This window comes from Equus przewalskii, chromosome 1 (assembly GCF_037783145.1).
Source record: "Equus przewalskii isolate Varuska chromosome 1, EquPr2, whole genome shotgun sequence".
Lineage (NCBI taxonomy): Eukaryota > Metazoa > Chordata > Mammalia > Perissodactyla > Equidae > Equus > Equus przewalskii.
This window is the reverse complement of record NC_091831.1, coordinates 100,534,439-100,548,230: the sequence shown is the minus strand read 5'-3', so window position 1 is coordinate 100,548,230 and position 13,792 is coordinate 100,534,439. Positions and strand designations below refer to the sequence as shown.

The 13,792-nt window shown below is 41.2% G+C and overlaps 1 protein-coding gene across 7 annotated transcripts in view; it reads right to left on the bottom strand.

The window, feature by feature from the left end:
- The window catches only part of MCTP2 (multiple C2 and transmembrane domain containing 2), a 222,974-nt gene that overhangs the window by 113,372 nt on the left and 95,810 nt on the right, over nt 1-13,792 (bottom strand). For 5 of the 7 annotated variants that reach the window (XM_008535761.2, XM_008535767.2, XM_008535763.2 and 2 more), the window contains exons 9-10: nt 12,481-12,645; nt 10,181-10,311 (exon numbers count right to left, since the gene is read on the bottom strand). In XM_008535761.2, the coding sequence (XP_008533983.1) occupies nt 10,181-10,311; nt 12,481-12,645 (296 nt within the window). The remainder of the gene's footprint in view (nt 1-10,180; nt 10,312-12,480; nt 12,646-13,792) is intronic. The other 2 variants (XM_070618934.1, XM_070618941.1) reach the window with 1 other exon arrangement.

Genomic DNA, 13,792 nt, shown 5'->3' with positions numbered 1-13,792 from the left:
AGGCAATGAGATCAAGAAATAGGGAGAAAAAAGTTTCAAAGATTAGGTATTAAGGATGAGGGCTTTTATATGGCTTCTCTGCACTGTGTCTTTTACCAGCAAAGAGAATAAATGGGTGTGGTTCAAAGAAAAGGAGAAAAGACAAGAGAAATGCAGGGAGAGAGTTAACGGAGAAACCAATTTCTTCCAGATTAATGCCAACTGGTGAGTTTTTATTTAAAGAAACAAACGTGTTAAGGTGTTTTCCTAATAGGCACAGTGCCACAGGGGTTTCCCCAGGTGGATTTCTTTCGGACAAATGGGGCATGAAGTGCTGGTGATTGATCCCATTTCAGCAGCACTGCCAGGAAAGGCTGTACCTGTCTGCTAGAAATTGCATATGTTCCGCCTCTTAACAGCCAATGTTCTGGAGATGTTGAAAACCTCAAACATATTTAAATACAGAAGCAAACACCAAAAAGGGGGGCTGAGGTGCTAAGCCATTTATGTGCTTTAACACTGAAAACTCTGAGTTTGCCTGGACCACACCTGCTCCGCTTATGCGCAGGGGAGTGAAGGAGGCAGGGTCCAGGAGAGGGAGGGAGGGTAGGCAGTGGTAGTTCCCACATGTAGAGTGTGTGTGTGTGCATGTATGTGTGTGTCTGTGTAATTCTCATTGGCCCTCCATAGTTACTGAATAAGATGAACATTCAAGACTTTATAAAAGATGGAAACAGTGACTCTCAGAATGTATGACAAGGCTGGATTCTTTTTTTTTTTTGAGGAAGATTAGCCCTGAGCTAACATCTGCTGCCAATCCTCCTCTTTTTTGCTGAGGAAGACTGGCCCTGAGCTAACATCCATGCCCATCTTCCTCTACTTTATATGTGGGACGCCTACCACAGCACGGCTTGCCAAGTGGTGCCATGTCCATACCTGGGATCCAAACTGGCGAACCCCAGGCCTCCGAAGCAGAACATGCGCACTTAACCACTGCCCCACTGGGCCGGCACAAAGGCTGCATTCTTACACTAAATCTTCAATGGACTTTGTATGTTTGCAGAGAATTAGAAATAGGTAAACTTAGCTAAAATATAAAGCAATGACAATTTTGAGACACATGGATATGTAAAAAGTTCCAGTTTAATAAATTTTAAAGAAAGCTTGCAATCCCTTCCCAATTAAAAAGAAAAATACAGGGGCAGGCCCAGGGGAAGAGGTGTTAAGTTCTTGGGCTCCACTTCAGTGGCCTAGGGTTCACAGGTTCAGATCCTGGGTGCAGACCTACACTGCTCATCAAGCCATGCTGTGGTGGCATCCCACATACAAAGCAGAGGAAGACTGGCATGGATATTAGCTCACAGACCATCTTCCTCAAGCAAAAAGAGGAAGATTGGCAACAGACGTCAGCTCAGGGCCAATCTTCCTCACACATACACACACAAATCAATAATACTGATAAAAATCTATGCCAGTTTTTGCTACAGAATTAAAAAAAATTAATACTGATATGTACCTATAAAATTAAATATATGTGGGTGTTTATTTCCTAATTACCAAAAGTGATTCCAGCTATGAGAAAAAGTGGCAATTAAAGCTTTCACATCAAGTATTTCTACTGGAGACACATTACAAAAAATATATCTTTCTCAATAATCCTCTATGATTTGAATCAAAACCATTTTTTTCTGCAGCAATAGGAACATTTTAAAGTGAAAATTTACTACTGTGAAAAGAGGGGTTACTAAATATTTTTATTTCATAGGCAAGTATGTAAGCGGGGAATTAATTCTGCCTGGAAGAAAAGAAACATCAAATGCTTTAACTACCATCATTTCTACAAAACTAAGTACCCAAGAATCCTTCACCAGTATGGCAGTTTTCATCTGCTTAGGAATACTTTCCCAAGCATTAGTCTAGCTGGCTGCATACACTTTCCTATAATAGAGCTCTTTTTAATGAAAAGATGAATGATTCCAATGTGTAAGAATCTTCTCCAGTAGTCATGTTCATTAGTCCAAATTAGCAAAAACCTATTTAGGGCACATTTATTTTAATATCACTAATAATGGCAATTTATTTTTGTCCTTTAAAATTTTACCTGTTTGTTGTGGCAGTGGTGGTTTTGTTTGTTTGTTGAACAACCAAAAGTTATTTAAAGACAAGAGCTCTGAGAACAAATAATGTTTGGGAGTCAAAATGATGCAGAATTAGGCGCCGGCCCGGTGGCACAGCAGTTAAGTGCACATGTTCCACTTTGGCAGCGCAGGGTTCAACGGTTGGGATCCCGGGTGCGGACATGGCACCTGGCACTGCTTGGCACGCCATGCTGTGGCAGGCATCCCACATATAAAGCAGAGGAAGATAGGCACAGATGTTAGCTCAGGGCCAGTCTTCCTCAGCAAAAAGAGGAGGATTGGCAGCAGTTAGCTCAGGGCTAATCTTCCTCAAAAAACAAAAAGATGCAGAATTAGGCAACAATAAAATTTTTCTGGGATAGTTCAAAATAGACCTGACATTCATCCTAAAAAGTCATCTAAAAAGACTATCAGCAATATGAGCATATTTACCATAACCTTGCAGACTCTCCTGGAGACTGTTTAAAGGCACAACTTACTTGAACACAGCGGTTTATTATTTTAGACAAAAGTTGAATCACGTACCAGGTGAGACACAAAGTAAATATTGGGTTTCTTCTCAGAAAACAATGCATTTCCACAAACTTTTCAGTCATTCCCACCCACTGTGAAATTTTTTAAGATTTTTTTGGATAATGAAGAAAGAACATCTGCATGAAATAGCCCTATGTATGCTAGATGAAAAAGCCCCACAAACCACAGATTGCGGATTTCAGCACAAACTAATGGACTGACTTTACATTCTCAGTTAACTAATGAGGGTGAATTCAGCCAAATACTTACTTTTACTGTCTTAGTAACTTGAAGAAACAAATTAAAGTGATACAGCAGTATCATATCGTTCAAAATTAAAACTTGATGCTTTTGCACATGGGTTATGACCCAGCCTCTTAGGTTACCTGCTTAGCATGTGAATTGATGTTTTAAGTCTTAATAATTAATTTAAAGGTACTCTCTCCCTCATGCTAACAAGAAACTCCCCTCGAAAGATAACTTTCTAGAAACTTTCTACAACGGAACTGCTCTCTGCATCTCTTCTTCCTCATTTATCCCCACATTCTGAAGGAAAAGAAGAAAGACGGGAGTAAGAAGAAATGAATTTCATCCAGAACTCTCTCCTCTGGGCCTCCCATTTTACTCTATTTCAACCCCTATCCACATTGCTCCAGCTCATCCTCACGTCTAAAGGAGAACCAGAAGTTCTGGAGGTCAGCCAGAGGCTGGAAAAATTATTTGTATTAACCCCAAACTAGGAAGTGGTTACCACATTATCAGCAAAAGATGTAAAATAAATTGTTTTTTTAAAAAAGGACTTTTTCAGAATTTCAGATACTTTTTTTTTTTAAGATTTTACTTTTTTCCTTTTTCTCCCCAAAGTCCCTCAGTACACAGTTGTATATTGTTCGTTGTGGGTCCTTCTAGTTGTGGCATGTGGGACGCTGCCTCAGCGTGGTTTGATGAGCAGTGCCATGTCCGCGCCCAGGATTTGAAGCGACGAAACACTGGGCCGCCTGCAGCGGAGCGCGCGAACTTAACCACTCGGCCACAGGGCCAGCCCCCCAGAATTTCAGATACTTTTATCACAATACTCATAGAACCTTCTGAGGGGAGGTAAGTATCATGTGAACAAAATGGCTTTTTTTACATTCAAGGAAAGCTAAGTATTCTAAAACCTAAACTCTCTAAGACAAACATTCTCAAATACATTCATCAAAGAGATTTTTAACATAAAAATCTTGAAAGGAGAATCTTGACCCCTTTTTCCATTTCCTGTAGTGTACCACATTCTACCCAGAGAAAATACTGGAGAATTTGGTTGGTCTCTTAATTCCTTCTAGTCGCTACCGAAGCTTTACAGAATCTGTTGTCTTTCCTAAGATTTTCTTTTGTCTGTTTAGTTACCTGCTAAGGGTGGAGTGTGGGGCCAGCCCTGAGAAGGCCTAGAAGAGACCCGGCCAGCTTTCTGGGCAAAGCAAAACATGAGCTCTTCCTCCCTTCTTTCTCATTCCTATAAATGCTGCTCACTCACTGTCCCATTGCAGAATGTTACGGGGGTTGTTATATATTCTTTTTTCCATCCATTTTGTATCCCCTAAATTTCTTCCCAAACTACACAAATGGAAACCTTTTATGAGCATTTATATAAACTTAGCTTACTAGTGTGGCTGCAAATTTTCCATGAAAAACAGAATCAGTTTTCAGATACGTGGTTTAAAAGGCTCTCGGAATGAAATTTTCAATTATCATTAAAAATCACACCAACATGAATAAATAATAGGCACTTAGACCATTTTTTCTATGAAGGGCCAAAAAGTAAATATTTTTAGTTTATGGGCCATATGATCTCCGTTGCAAATCCTCGATTCTCCCCTTGGAGCATGAAAGCAGTAATAGGCTATGTAAACAGATGAACAAGCCTGTCTTTCAATAAAACTTTATTCAAAAACAGGTAGCCATCTGGATTTGGCCCATGGGCCCTAGTTTGCGGACCCCTAACCTAAAGAAATGCCAATAATTTAGCTGTGGTGAATTATACCAATGGAAGTATTTAAAAAATTTACAAGGTTTGGGGCCAGCCCCAGTGGCCTAGTGGTTAAGTTCAGCGCCCTCTGCTTCTGCAGCCTGGGTTCAGTTTCCGGACACAGACCTACACAGCTCTGTTAGCAGCCATGCTGTGCTGGTGGCCCACATACTGAAAAAACAGAGGAAGACTGGCACTGATGTTAACTCAGGGTGAATCTGCCTCAAAAACAAACCCAAAACACTGACCTAAGAATGATTTTTAAAAAATAGCTTTTAACTCACCATAGCCCAAGAAACTCTAGCCAACGTTTCAAATAATGTTTGTTAATAAAAACTGATAAAAATAAAATTTATAACGTTGCTTTTCTATCTGATAGAAACTGTGGAAAACACATGCCCAGAGCATCTATGTAAGAAATGTGATTAATGGGCGTTAGTGTATTAGGCCTGTTCCCACGGCATTGTGTGCAACCTCACATGCGGGGGAGTCACCACTTTTGGAGAATCATTCAGAAGGCACCCCCCACTGGCCATTAAGTGACCAGGAAATTCTCACTCCCAAGTTGGATCTTAGGATATTCAATCAATAAGAGCTGCACTGTGATAACAGGCTTGATATCATGGAAACCAAATAGCAGAGTCACCCACGCCCTTGTGCCTGGGGAGGAGCTGCCATGGTCCATTTGCAGGAGAGGGAACCCATGGCATTGTGACCTCACTCCTGCTCTCCTCTCCCGTCTCCTGTCACCACCTGCCCTTTTCACTCCTTTCAAGTTTCTCAGAGAGGATGTGTTCTCCCTCCTCCAGGCCTTTGCCCACGTTGTGCCATCTCCCTGGAAAGTTCTTCCTGCAATCTCCTTGTCAGGGTGGCTAACCACCACCCCTCTTACAGTTCTGAGCCTACACCTCTGTTCTTCCAAGACGCAGCCCCTTCCATCCCTAAGCCACTGCCTGCCTACTTCAGTAGCCCGAGACTTATTAGTGCCCGAGGACAGGATCCCCGTCTGTATCATTCTCCACGGAATCCTCAATACTTTGCAGGCTGTCTGATACACAACGTGCTCTTGTATTTGCTGAACAAAATGAACAAACAAATGTACGCCAGTGGCGTGATGAAACTCAAAGGCAAAAAATCCAAATTATAAAGTCAGTGTTTTTTGTTAACTAACTAAATCTTTGGCAGTCTCTATTCCCTCTCTCATATAAGAAAGGAATGGAAATAAACATATTTACTAGGTGCCTCCCGGATTGAAAAGTCCTCGGTTCTATTTACCTAAGGAAAACAAGGACTGAATTATTTTTTTCCCCTCGGCAACAGGCATATATTAGAGCTCTCCTCTCTGGCCCACAGGCAGTTAATGTGCTGACTTAGCATTGTTTCTGACCTCCTGTTCTTGTCTTTCTCCATTAATCCCACAGCATTTTAATGTTTTAATTCAACACATAATTTTACCAAATCAGTCAGCCAAACCTGCTCAAGTTCCACGTGCCATGATAGCTTTTAACCTCTTATTCATTACCATAATTCTATGTTTTATATTACAGACTGGTCAGCTTTTAACTTAAATGCAAGGGGCAGAAAAGAGTGCTCTAGTTTTAAAAGCTGTAAATCTCAGAGGCTAAGGAAGGGGGTGAACAGGAAGAAAACGGTGACTGTGTCAAGCCTGGCTGTAAAAGCAGATCAACGACCTGGGGTGCAATTTGTCCAGAGAAATTTCCCAGCCCTGATTCTCCACTGCATCAGAGTCTCGAATAAACTGGTCAAATGCCAGAGCCACTTTCCAAGGCACCACGTGGGAAGAAGGACTGACTCTGAGGTGGCCCAGTTAAAACGGGCTTGTGCATTCTCATGCTTAACTTTTCCAAATTAAGTCTAGAACATTCTATAAATTAATCTCGAGAATCACTTTGAAATGTAAAATACATTTTAAGAAAAAGAAAATTTATTTTTGAAATGGTACAGGATTTCAATCGGGTAATCTATATCTATACTCTTGCCATTTTGTTTAAAACCTGGAGCAGGTTAAACTTAGCTTTATTTCTTACTCCCTCTAAAAGTTCCCTGTCTCTGGACCATTGATGGACTCGAAGATTAGAGATTGTCTTTTCTTTTTCCTGCCCATGATTAAACACTGAAGTTAACAGGCACCATGGTTTCAGCGGGTGTTGGATTTGCTCCAGCACTTCATCTCACCAGCCCGACCTCCTCAGGAGCTCCCTGTGGCTCTGTGGAAGCTCGCAGATGGACCACTACACAGGGGATTTCAGAAAGCTCCACCTAACTCAGGGGAGCCTGGAGGAGGCTGGCTGCCAGGCAGGGCCTTGTTTGAACGATCGCCAAGTTATCAACCCACCAGTGTCGTGTGATCTCTCTTAACATAACCAGCCACTACTCCAGCTTTTCGTCTACAGCTACGAACCCCAGCATCATTCATGCTAATCTCCACTGCTCCATCCTTCAGTCAATGAACATCCTTCCACCATATCCTCGAAGATAGGCACTGCTCGCTTCTACAAAAAACGTCTATACTGTTTTGAAAAAACAAAAATATGCTGAATTTGACTAATCATATTTCATTTACTTAAACAGCATCATTTTAGTTGTAAATGTGGGGATCTATAGATTTAGGTCAAAAGACCTAACTATCAAATAGACGTTGTGGCTGATAGTCACGATGACCCTGCGAGTTGGCCGGGGACCCCATTACACAGACAGAGAGGCAGGTTTCACAAGCAAATTGACAGCCCAACGTCACACAGCCAGCAAATGGTGTGGTTACCAGTGAGCCCAGACTGTGCAACTCAAAGGCTGGTGTTCCCTCCCCAACACGGGGAAGCTTCACTGAGGAGAATTTCCTCACAGAAGCCATGTAGAGCTTTAGATGACTAGCATCAAGGTGTCATTCAAAAACAAGATACCAGACAGGCCTTGGGCAACAGTTATGACTCATTCACAATGGCAAGAGCCTCCTTATGCGGAAAGGTATTCTCTACAGCTGGGAGATAAATACTGAGCCTTAGAATTACAACAAAGAAAGTGAAATGAGAAAGAAAGAAGTGACAAATTGAAAATGAGAAGCAACAGTAAGTAACAGGGCTGGGACATACATACGCCAACACAAGCTCTCCTCTAACCCTAAGAAGCGGTAGATATTGCAGGGTAGGTCTCCCCCGACCTGGAAGTTCGCTGCAGGGTAATGCTGTGTAACCAGCTCCCACAAGATACTGTTGTTATCTTTTGTACCTCAGGAGAGGAAAAGGAAAAGGATACCAAAAAAAAAATCCTTTCAATCCATGAAGAGGACGGGCAGAATAGCCACTGGGGCAGGTATATGTCTAAGTTACAAACAGGAAATAGCTAAAATAATAAATGAATACCAAAATGACAGAACATGGAATAAAAGGGATATCTTGAATTATTTTTTGTGCCTGTGAAAAAACTTAACACTCATTTGGAAAAGCATTTCCTATTATGTGAAGGCTACATGACAGCACGATGACATGTGGAATGAAAGGGCATTATCCTTTGCACCTACTAAAAGAACACGTTGGCCATTCATCACTGGAGGCCCAAGTTCCCACCATTCAGATGACGCTCTGGGACACAAAGTCCTCTGCATTTGCGCATTTACGTAACTCATCCTTGTTCCACCGGCGAGCACAAAGTGTCTGATCTTCCCACCATGGGTGTGGGCAGGGCACTGGTATGTCACAGCAGTGACAAGTGTCAGAGGCACTGAGAAATGTCTGAAGTGTTTCAGTTACCCCGTATAGGCAGACGGTGGAGAGAGAGACAAGACCAGACTAGTAGCTGACAGGCAATGCCCGTGAAATGGCTGACCACAGGAAGGCCTCCTGCTTGAGCTGGAGAGTGTGGCACGACCTAGTCTGCTCTCCAAAAGCACAAACCTAGCCTGGGAGATTGACAATGAAGGAATGATTGCTACTTGCTAGACAACCAGAGAGTTGGGGATGAGGGGTCCGTGCAAAGAAACACCACCAGAGCTATGACACACGGAGGATAAAGTGTTGAGGTCTTAACTGGTGGCACTGCTGGTCTCCTAGGGGGTATCTGGATGTGCGTGATGAAATGTGGATGTGCTGTGTGTTTATTTTCCACAGAAACATTGGGGGAAGTTACTGGCACCAGGTGGGTGAGAGCCAGGTTTGCTAAACATCCTGCAACATGGCAGACAGTCCCATGCAACAGGGTGCCAGTGTTGAGAAACACTGCAGGAATGTTCTATGGGCACCAAACTCCCCACCCACCTATCTTAGAACAAGCCACTGAGGTTGGATGGGCGATGACAGCAGGAGGAGCTAAAACTGTGCACCAGACACTGTGCTAAGTAGTTTACATAGAAAAAGCACTGCATGAGGTATTGGGTTAGCTGTGTGTCATCCCATTTCTGTCTCTAAATTCCTTGCTGATGGAAAAATATTTCACCTGCCTGGGTCTCTTCATTTCCCTGTCTGTAAAACAAAGGGGTTAAACTAGATGAGTGGTTTTCAATCTTTAGTTTCCAGCAGAACCCCAATAGAGAGCACAGGTGAAAGTTGAGATGCTCTGCCCCAGGGGAGAGGTTTTAGGAGACCCCCCCATTCTCCAAGGCACCTCCCTGAACCCAGGGTTCCAGAGAACTTGCTTTGAAAAAGACGACAAACAGCTGTGGAGGGCCTTTTAAATGCTTATGTTCTAAATTTAAGGTTTGTGTATAAATTGTATGTATATGGGATGAGCAAAAGGCAGAAAAAACTTGGTCTTTGAAAACACAGAATCTGACCCAGCACTCGCTGCTCTGAAGTCCATGGCAAAGTCATTTGTAAACCTCTTGCACTCCACGTCCTCATTTACAAAGTTAGGTTAATGCTGCTAACTTGCCGGGCTATTCAAAAAATCAGAGATGATGTACGCTTCCACCAGCATTGCCTGCCTGCTTACGATGGGCCAGGATAATCGGATAATCCCACGTAACTGTATTCTCATGACAACACTATATGGAAGCTCCAATACTCATGTACTGTTCCTCATGCGTGGATGAGTCCCTCAATTAAGCTGGGAAGATCTGAAGGAAAGCAATGAAAGACAACAGATCTAGCCTTAAAAGATGTCATTACAGTTTGCCACAAAGTTCATCAACGACACTGAAAAATTTCCACCACTTTGGGCCACCTAGCTTTATATTCTTACTAAATTAGATGGTATTTCCCTGATTACCAACACCAAAATTACAGGGTATATTGGAAATTTGTATAACATTTCCCAAAGAGTCTGAGATGGTCCTTTATCTTTCTTAGAGAATTCCTGACACATACTATTGTCCGCTGTTTTGACCAATACTAAATAATATTTCCCACTGGAAAAACAAAAGCAACTCAACTTTCCCCAGATTAGGGTCCAGCTTCCCTATGGCTCCTTGGGGTGGGGCCATGAGGTTTTACTCTAAGCCCAAGTAGATAAAGACAGTCTCTCAGCCCCGCCTGCTGCAGAGATAAGGCCCGCACAGTCTCCCCCCGTTTAGAGAGCAGAGCGGACTCACGTGCCGAGACGCTCCTCGTGCTTTTTGCTGTCCTTTCCCCACACTTCGATGTCCAAAATGCCCATCCTGTCAGAGAAGTAGTGAAAGTCAAACTGTTCCCGCCACTGCGGATTTGCATTCTTACACAGTGTCTAGAAAACATGCAGTTATAACATTTATTTTCTTAAAATGCCATTCATCGCTACAGCAGCTACACATTCATTTCATTTCTATACTGCAGGAGATCGTGATGTACCTCCCCTTTATATAGTTAAACTTTCCTTTTGGGAATGAAAGAGACTTCGGGGTTTCGGGAATTGGCAAAACATCACTAGTCTTTTAGCTGACGGCCAGATTCAATCATTTGCCCACCAAGTTAGAAAGAATACCATTACCCCACTAGAAACCACAAATTATATATACATCACATATCTCAACAGACATTTTACAGTTGTTCTTTCTTACAGAAGATATTACTATTGGTTAATTAAATGCAAGTAACATTTTTATTGGCACATCCATTCAGTGCCGGCTTAACTATATAACTTAACACTTTGGGGTCTTAATTAACATCTGTCAGATACATTAGGTGAGAAACCTGTAATTTGTGCATCGCTGCCTATTTTGAAACCTGGGTTTACTGAATCTACCCCTAGTGTGAGAGAAAGACTAAGAAATCCCACTGCTGCCAAACCTAAAAATTAACCGGCATGGTTTGAAAACTCCACAAGTGTTTACGTGTTCTCCAAAAGTGATTTCAAACGGCTTATGTGTTTGATTCATTGGCAGGGTTTTCATTTTTGTTTCACGTACATAGAGATTCAATTTGTGAATAAAAATGGAGCAAAAAGGCTGGAGACTGAGCATCAGGCTCCAAGGGCGCAGACTCAACTATGAAATCCTGGCGCCAATGACTCCTGCACGGGAAAAGGGGCCACTCAGACCTCAGCTGTGGCCCCCATCACGTAATATCACTTAAGCTGTTTTTCACATTGGGCTTACTCTAAAACATCACAGAATTTAGAAACCACAAAGGGAAAAAAAAAAAAAAAACCTATTAGACCACAAATTAAATGCAATATTCCCCAAGGGGGACTGTAGCAGATATTGGACTAACGCTACACTTCACCTGAGTCCAAAAGGCTAAGTGCGCTTAGCGATGAATAATTTTTCTATAAATCCTTAGCTGACACTGGCTGGCTACGGGAATCTTAGCGGAGAGATGTGGTCGGCCTGGATACACTCACTGTGAGGTACAGCCTGAACTACCTGTTTAAAATAATTATCTGCATATTTCTGCCGTAACTTGCCCTCAACTTGTCACATTTCTTATAAACAATTCTTCATGTGAGCTTCAATTCTCAACTCCTTGTGCTTGAGTAAATGACGTTTAATATTCGATTCTGCACTGAAAATGGTGCCTCAGAGACAACCTCTTGTCTCCCTAAATCATTTTCCAACTTGTCCCCATCTGTTATGTCCTCTATCCTGGAAAGAGGAGCTGGAAACCTCCTCGGGTCTATTTTCAAAATCTCCCACTGTTTTTTTTTTGCTATGTGACTTTTGGCAAGTGACTTAACTTTCAAGAACCCTGGCCCCCTCAATCTCTAAAACATAGGAAATAGTCCTGTCTGACAGTTATGCAAAACGAATTAATTACCACAGTTTGGAGACTACGGTTTTTGAAACAAAAACCACACCAAATTTCTAAGATTAAAAATTAAATGGCATTTGGATCAGCCGAATAAGATGACTGATTTTTAAAGACAGCTAAAAATGCCATTACTTTTGTTCAAAACAGATTACTTTTAAAACTTTACATAGTTAACTTTTTAAAAATCACAACAAAAAGCAGCAGCACTAGATGTCTTTTTGCTGTTAATACTAACAAGTAAGAGAAAGAAAAGCATATATAATTTCGAAAATATTTTTAGTTATGTCAAATATTTTAATCCAAATATAATATGCTATTTTGTTTTTGTAGGATTCTGAAAACACTTAGTTAGCCTTTTCCCGAGTTCTACGAAAATCATTTGCTTATTTTCAAAACAAAAATAAATTATGCATTCAAATCCATTATTTAATAAGTTTTCCCTAGTTTCAGTTACTATATTAAAATAAATTACACTAAGCAATCAAATGCCCGTATTAATTGACTACATCTATACGATTATTTTGTTTTCTGGTATGCTCCTAACGTAATCAGGAGGATTAAACATAAATTTGTTCTATTTTTGTGAAATTTAGAGTGAGAAAACATTTTTTCAAGTTTTTTTTATTCTTAAAGATATTGTTCTCCTTAAGGAATGGCCAGAACTTACCTTACTTTTGTACCTCTGATCTCCCAGTTTTAACTGGACAAACATCTCTGTCATGCTTCCTCCTGACACATTCCTCCCTTCCAGCAAAGTTATACTTATAATCCCGTTCCAGAGTTGGTTCTTTTTCAAGGACTCTGAGAGCCGTAGGTTGCGTATCAGAGAGGACTAAAGCAAAAAATAAAGATGACATATCAACGCTGATAACTCTTGAGTGTGAATTTAGTGATGCTAGAATTCCAGCTTTCAATATTGGATTATAAATAGCCCTCTCCGCCTGGTGCAAGTTATGATTCTTCATTGGTTTTGCAAACCTGAAACCACAGTTATGCGATTTCCTTCCGAAGCATTGGACTTGTAACAATATAGCGGAGGATGAATAGGAGCAACACTTGCATTTGGCACTGGCCTGTACTCCCACCCAGACACGCTCTTTGGTGGAAATCCTTCAACTGGGCCTTTGGCTATTTTAATAGTAGGATGGGAAGAAAGGCATTCTGGGAAATAGAGATATAAGAACAAGGCATTGCTTTGCAGGGAAATAAAATACCTCTGGGCATTTAGAAATGATGGTTTTGAATTTGGGTTTGAATTATCCTTCACCCTCGAATCTGCCCCCACTTCCCTTTATTCCTTGGGCTCCTACTGAAAAGGCCGGCACCACTGTGAGATTCACACTCCAGATAGAGCCCGTGATCAGCTAGCCAGTCAAAAGAGCTTTGCAGATCTGGGGAGAATGGAAGGATGCATGAAGGACTCAGCACAGTGCCTGAAACCTAGCAGGGGTTCAGTAACTGTGAACTTAGTTTTTTTTCCATTTCTAAATTATATTACTCACGCACACTCACACACATCTTAAACAGAATATAGAAAAAGGCAAACATCCCCTATTATTAAATTATAAAGAGAACAAACACAGCTTATTTATTTTAATTTTCATTATGTAAATTTTCAAACGTACACAGAGGTAGAGAGAATTGTATAATAAATTTCTATGTACTTATTCGCCAGATTCGACATTTTGCCAATTTTATTTCATCTATTCCTTCACTAATTTTTTCTGGCTGAAATATTTGAAAGCAAAATCCATATTCGTTTTTACATAAGCACCATGCCATGCTCACCACTCAACAAAAGTAACCATAATTCCTTTAATATCGTTCAATACCCAGCACATATTCGCATTTCTCTGAAGGTTTCAACAACGATTTTTTATGGTTAGTTTATTTGAGCGAAGATCCCCATATGACCCACGTGTTGCATTTACTTGGTGGAGTTCATTTATGTTCTCCGTTCAATAAGTGAAATGGCACAA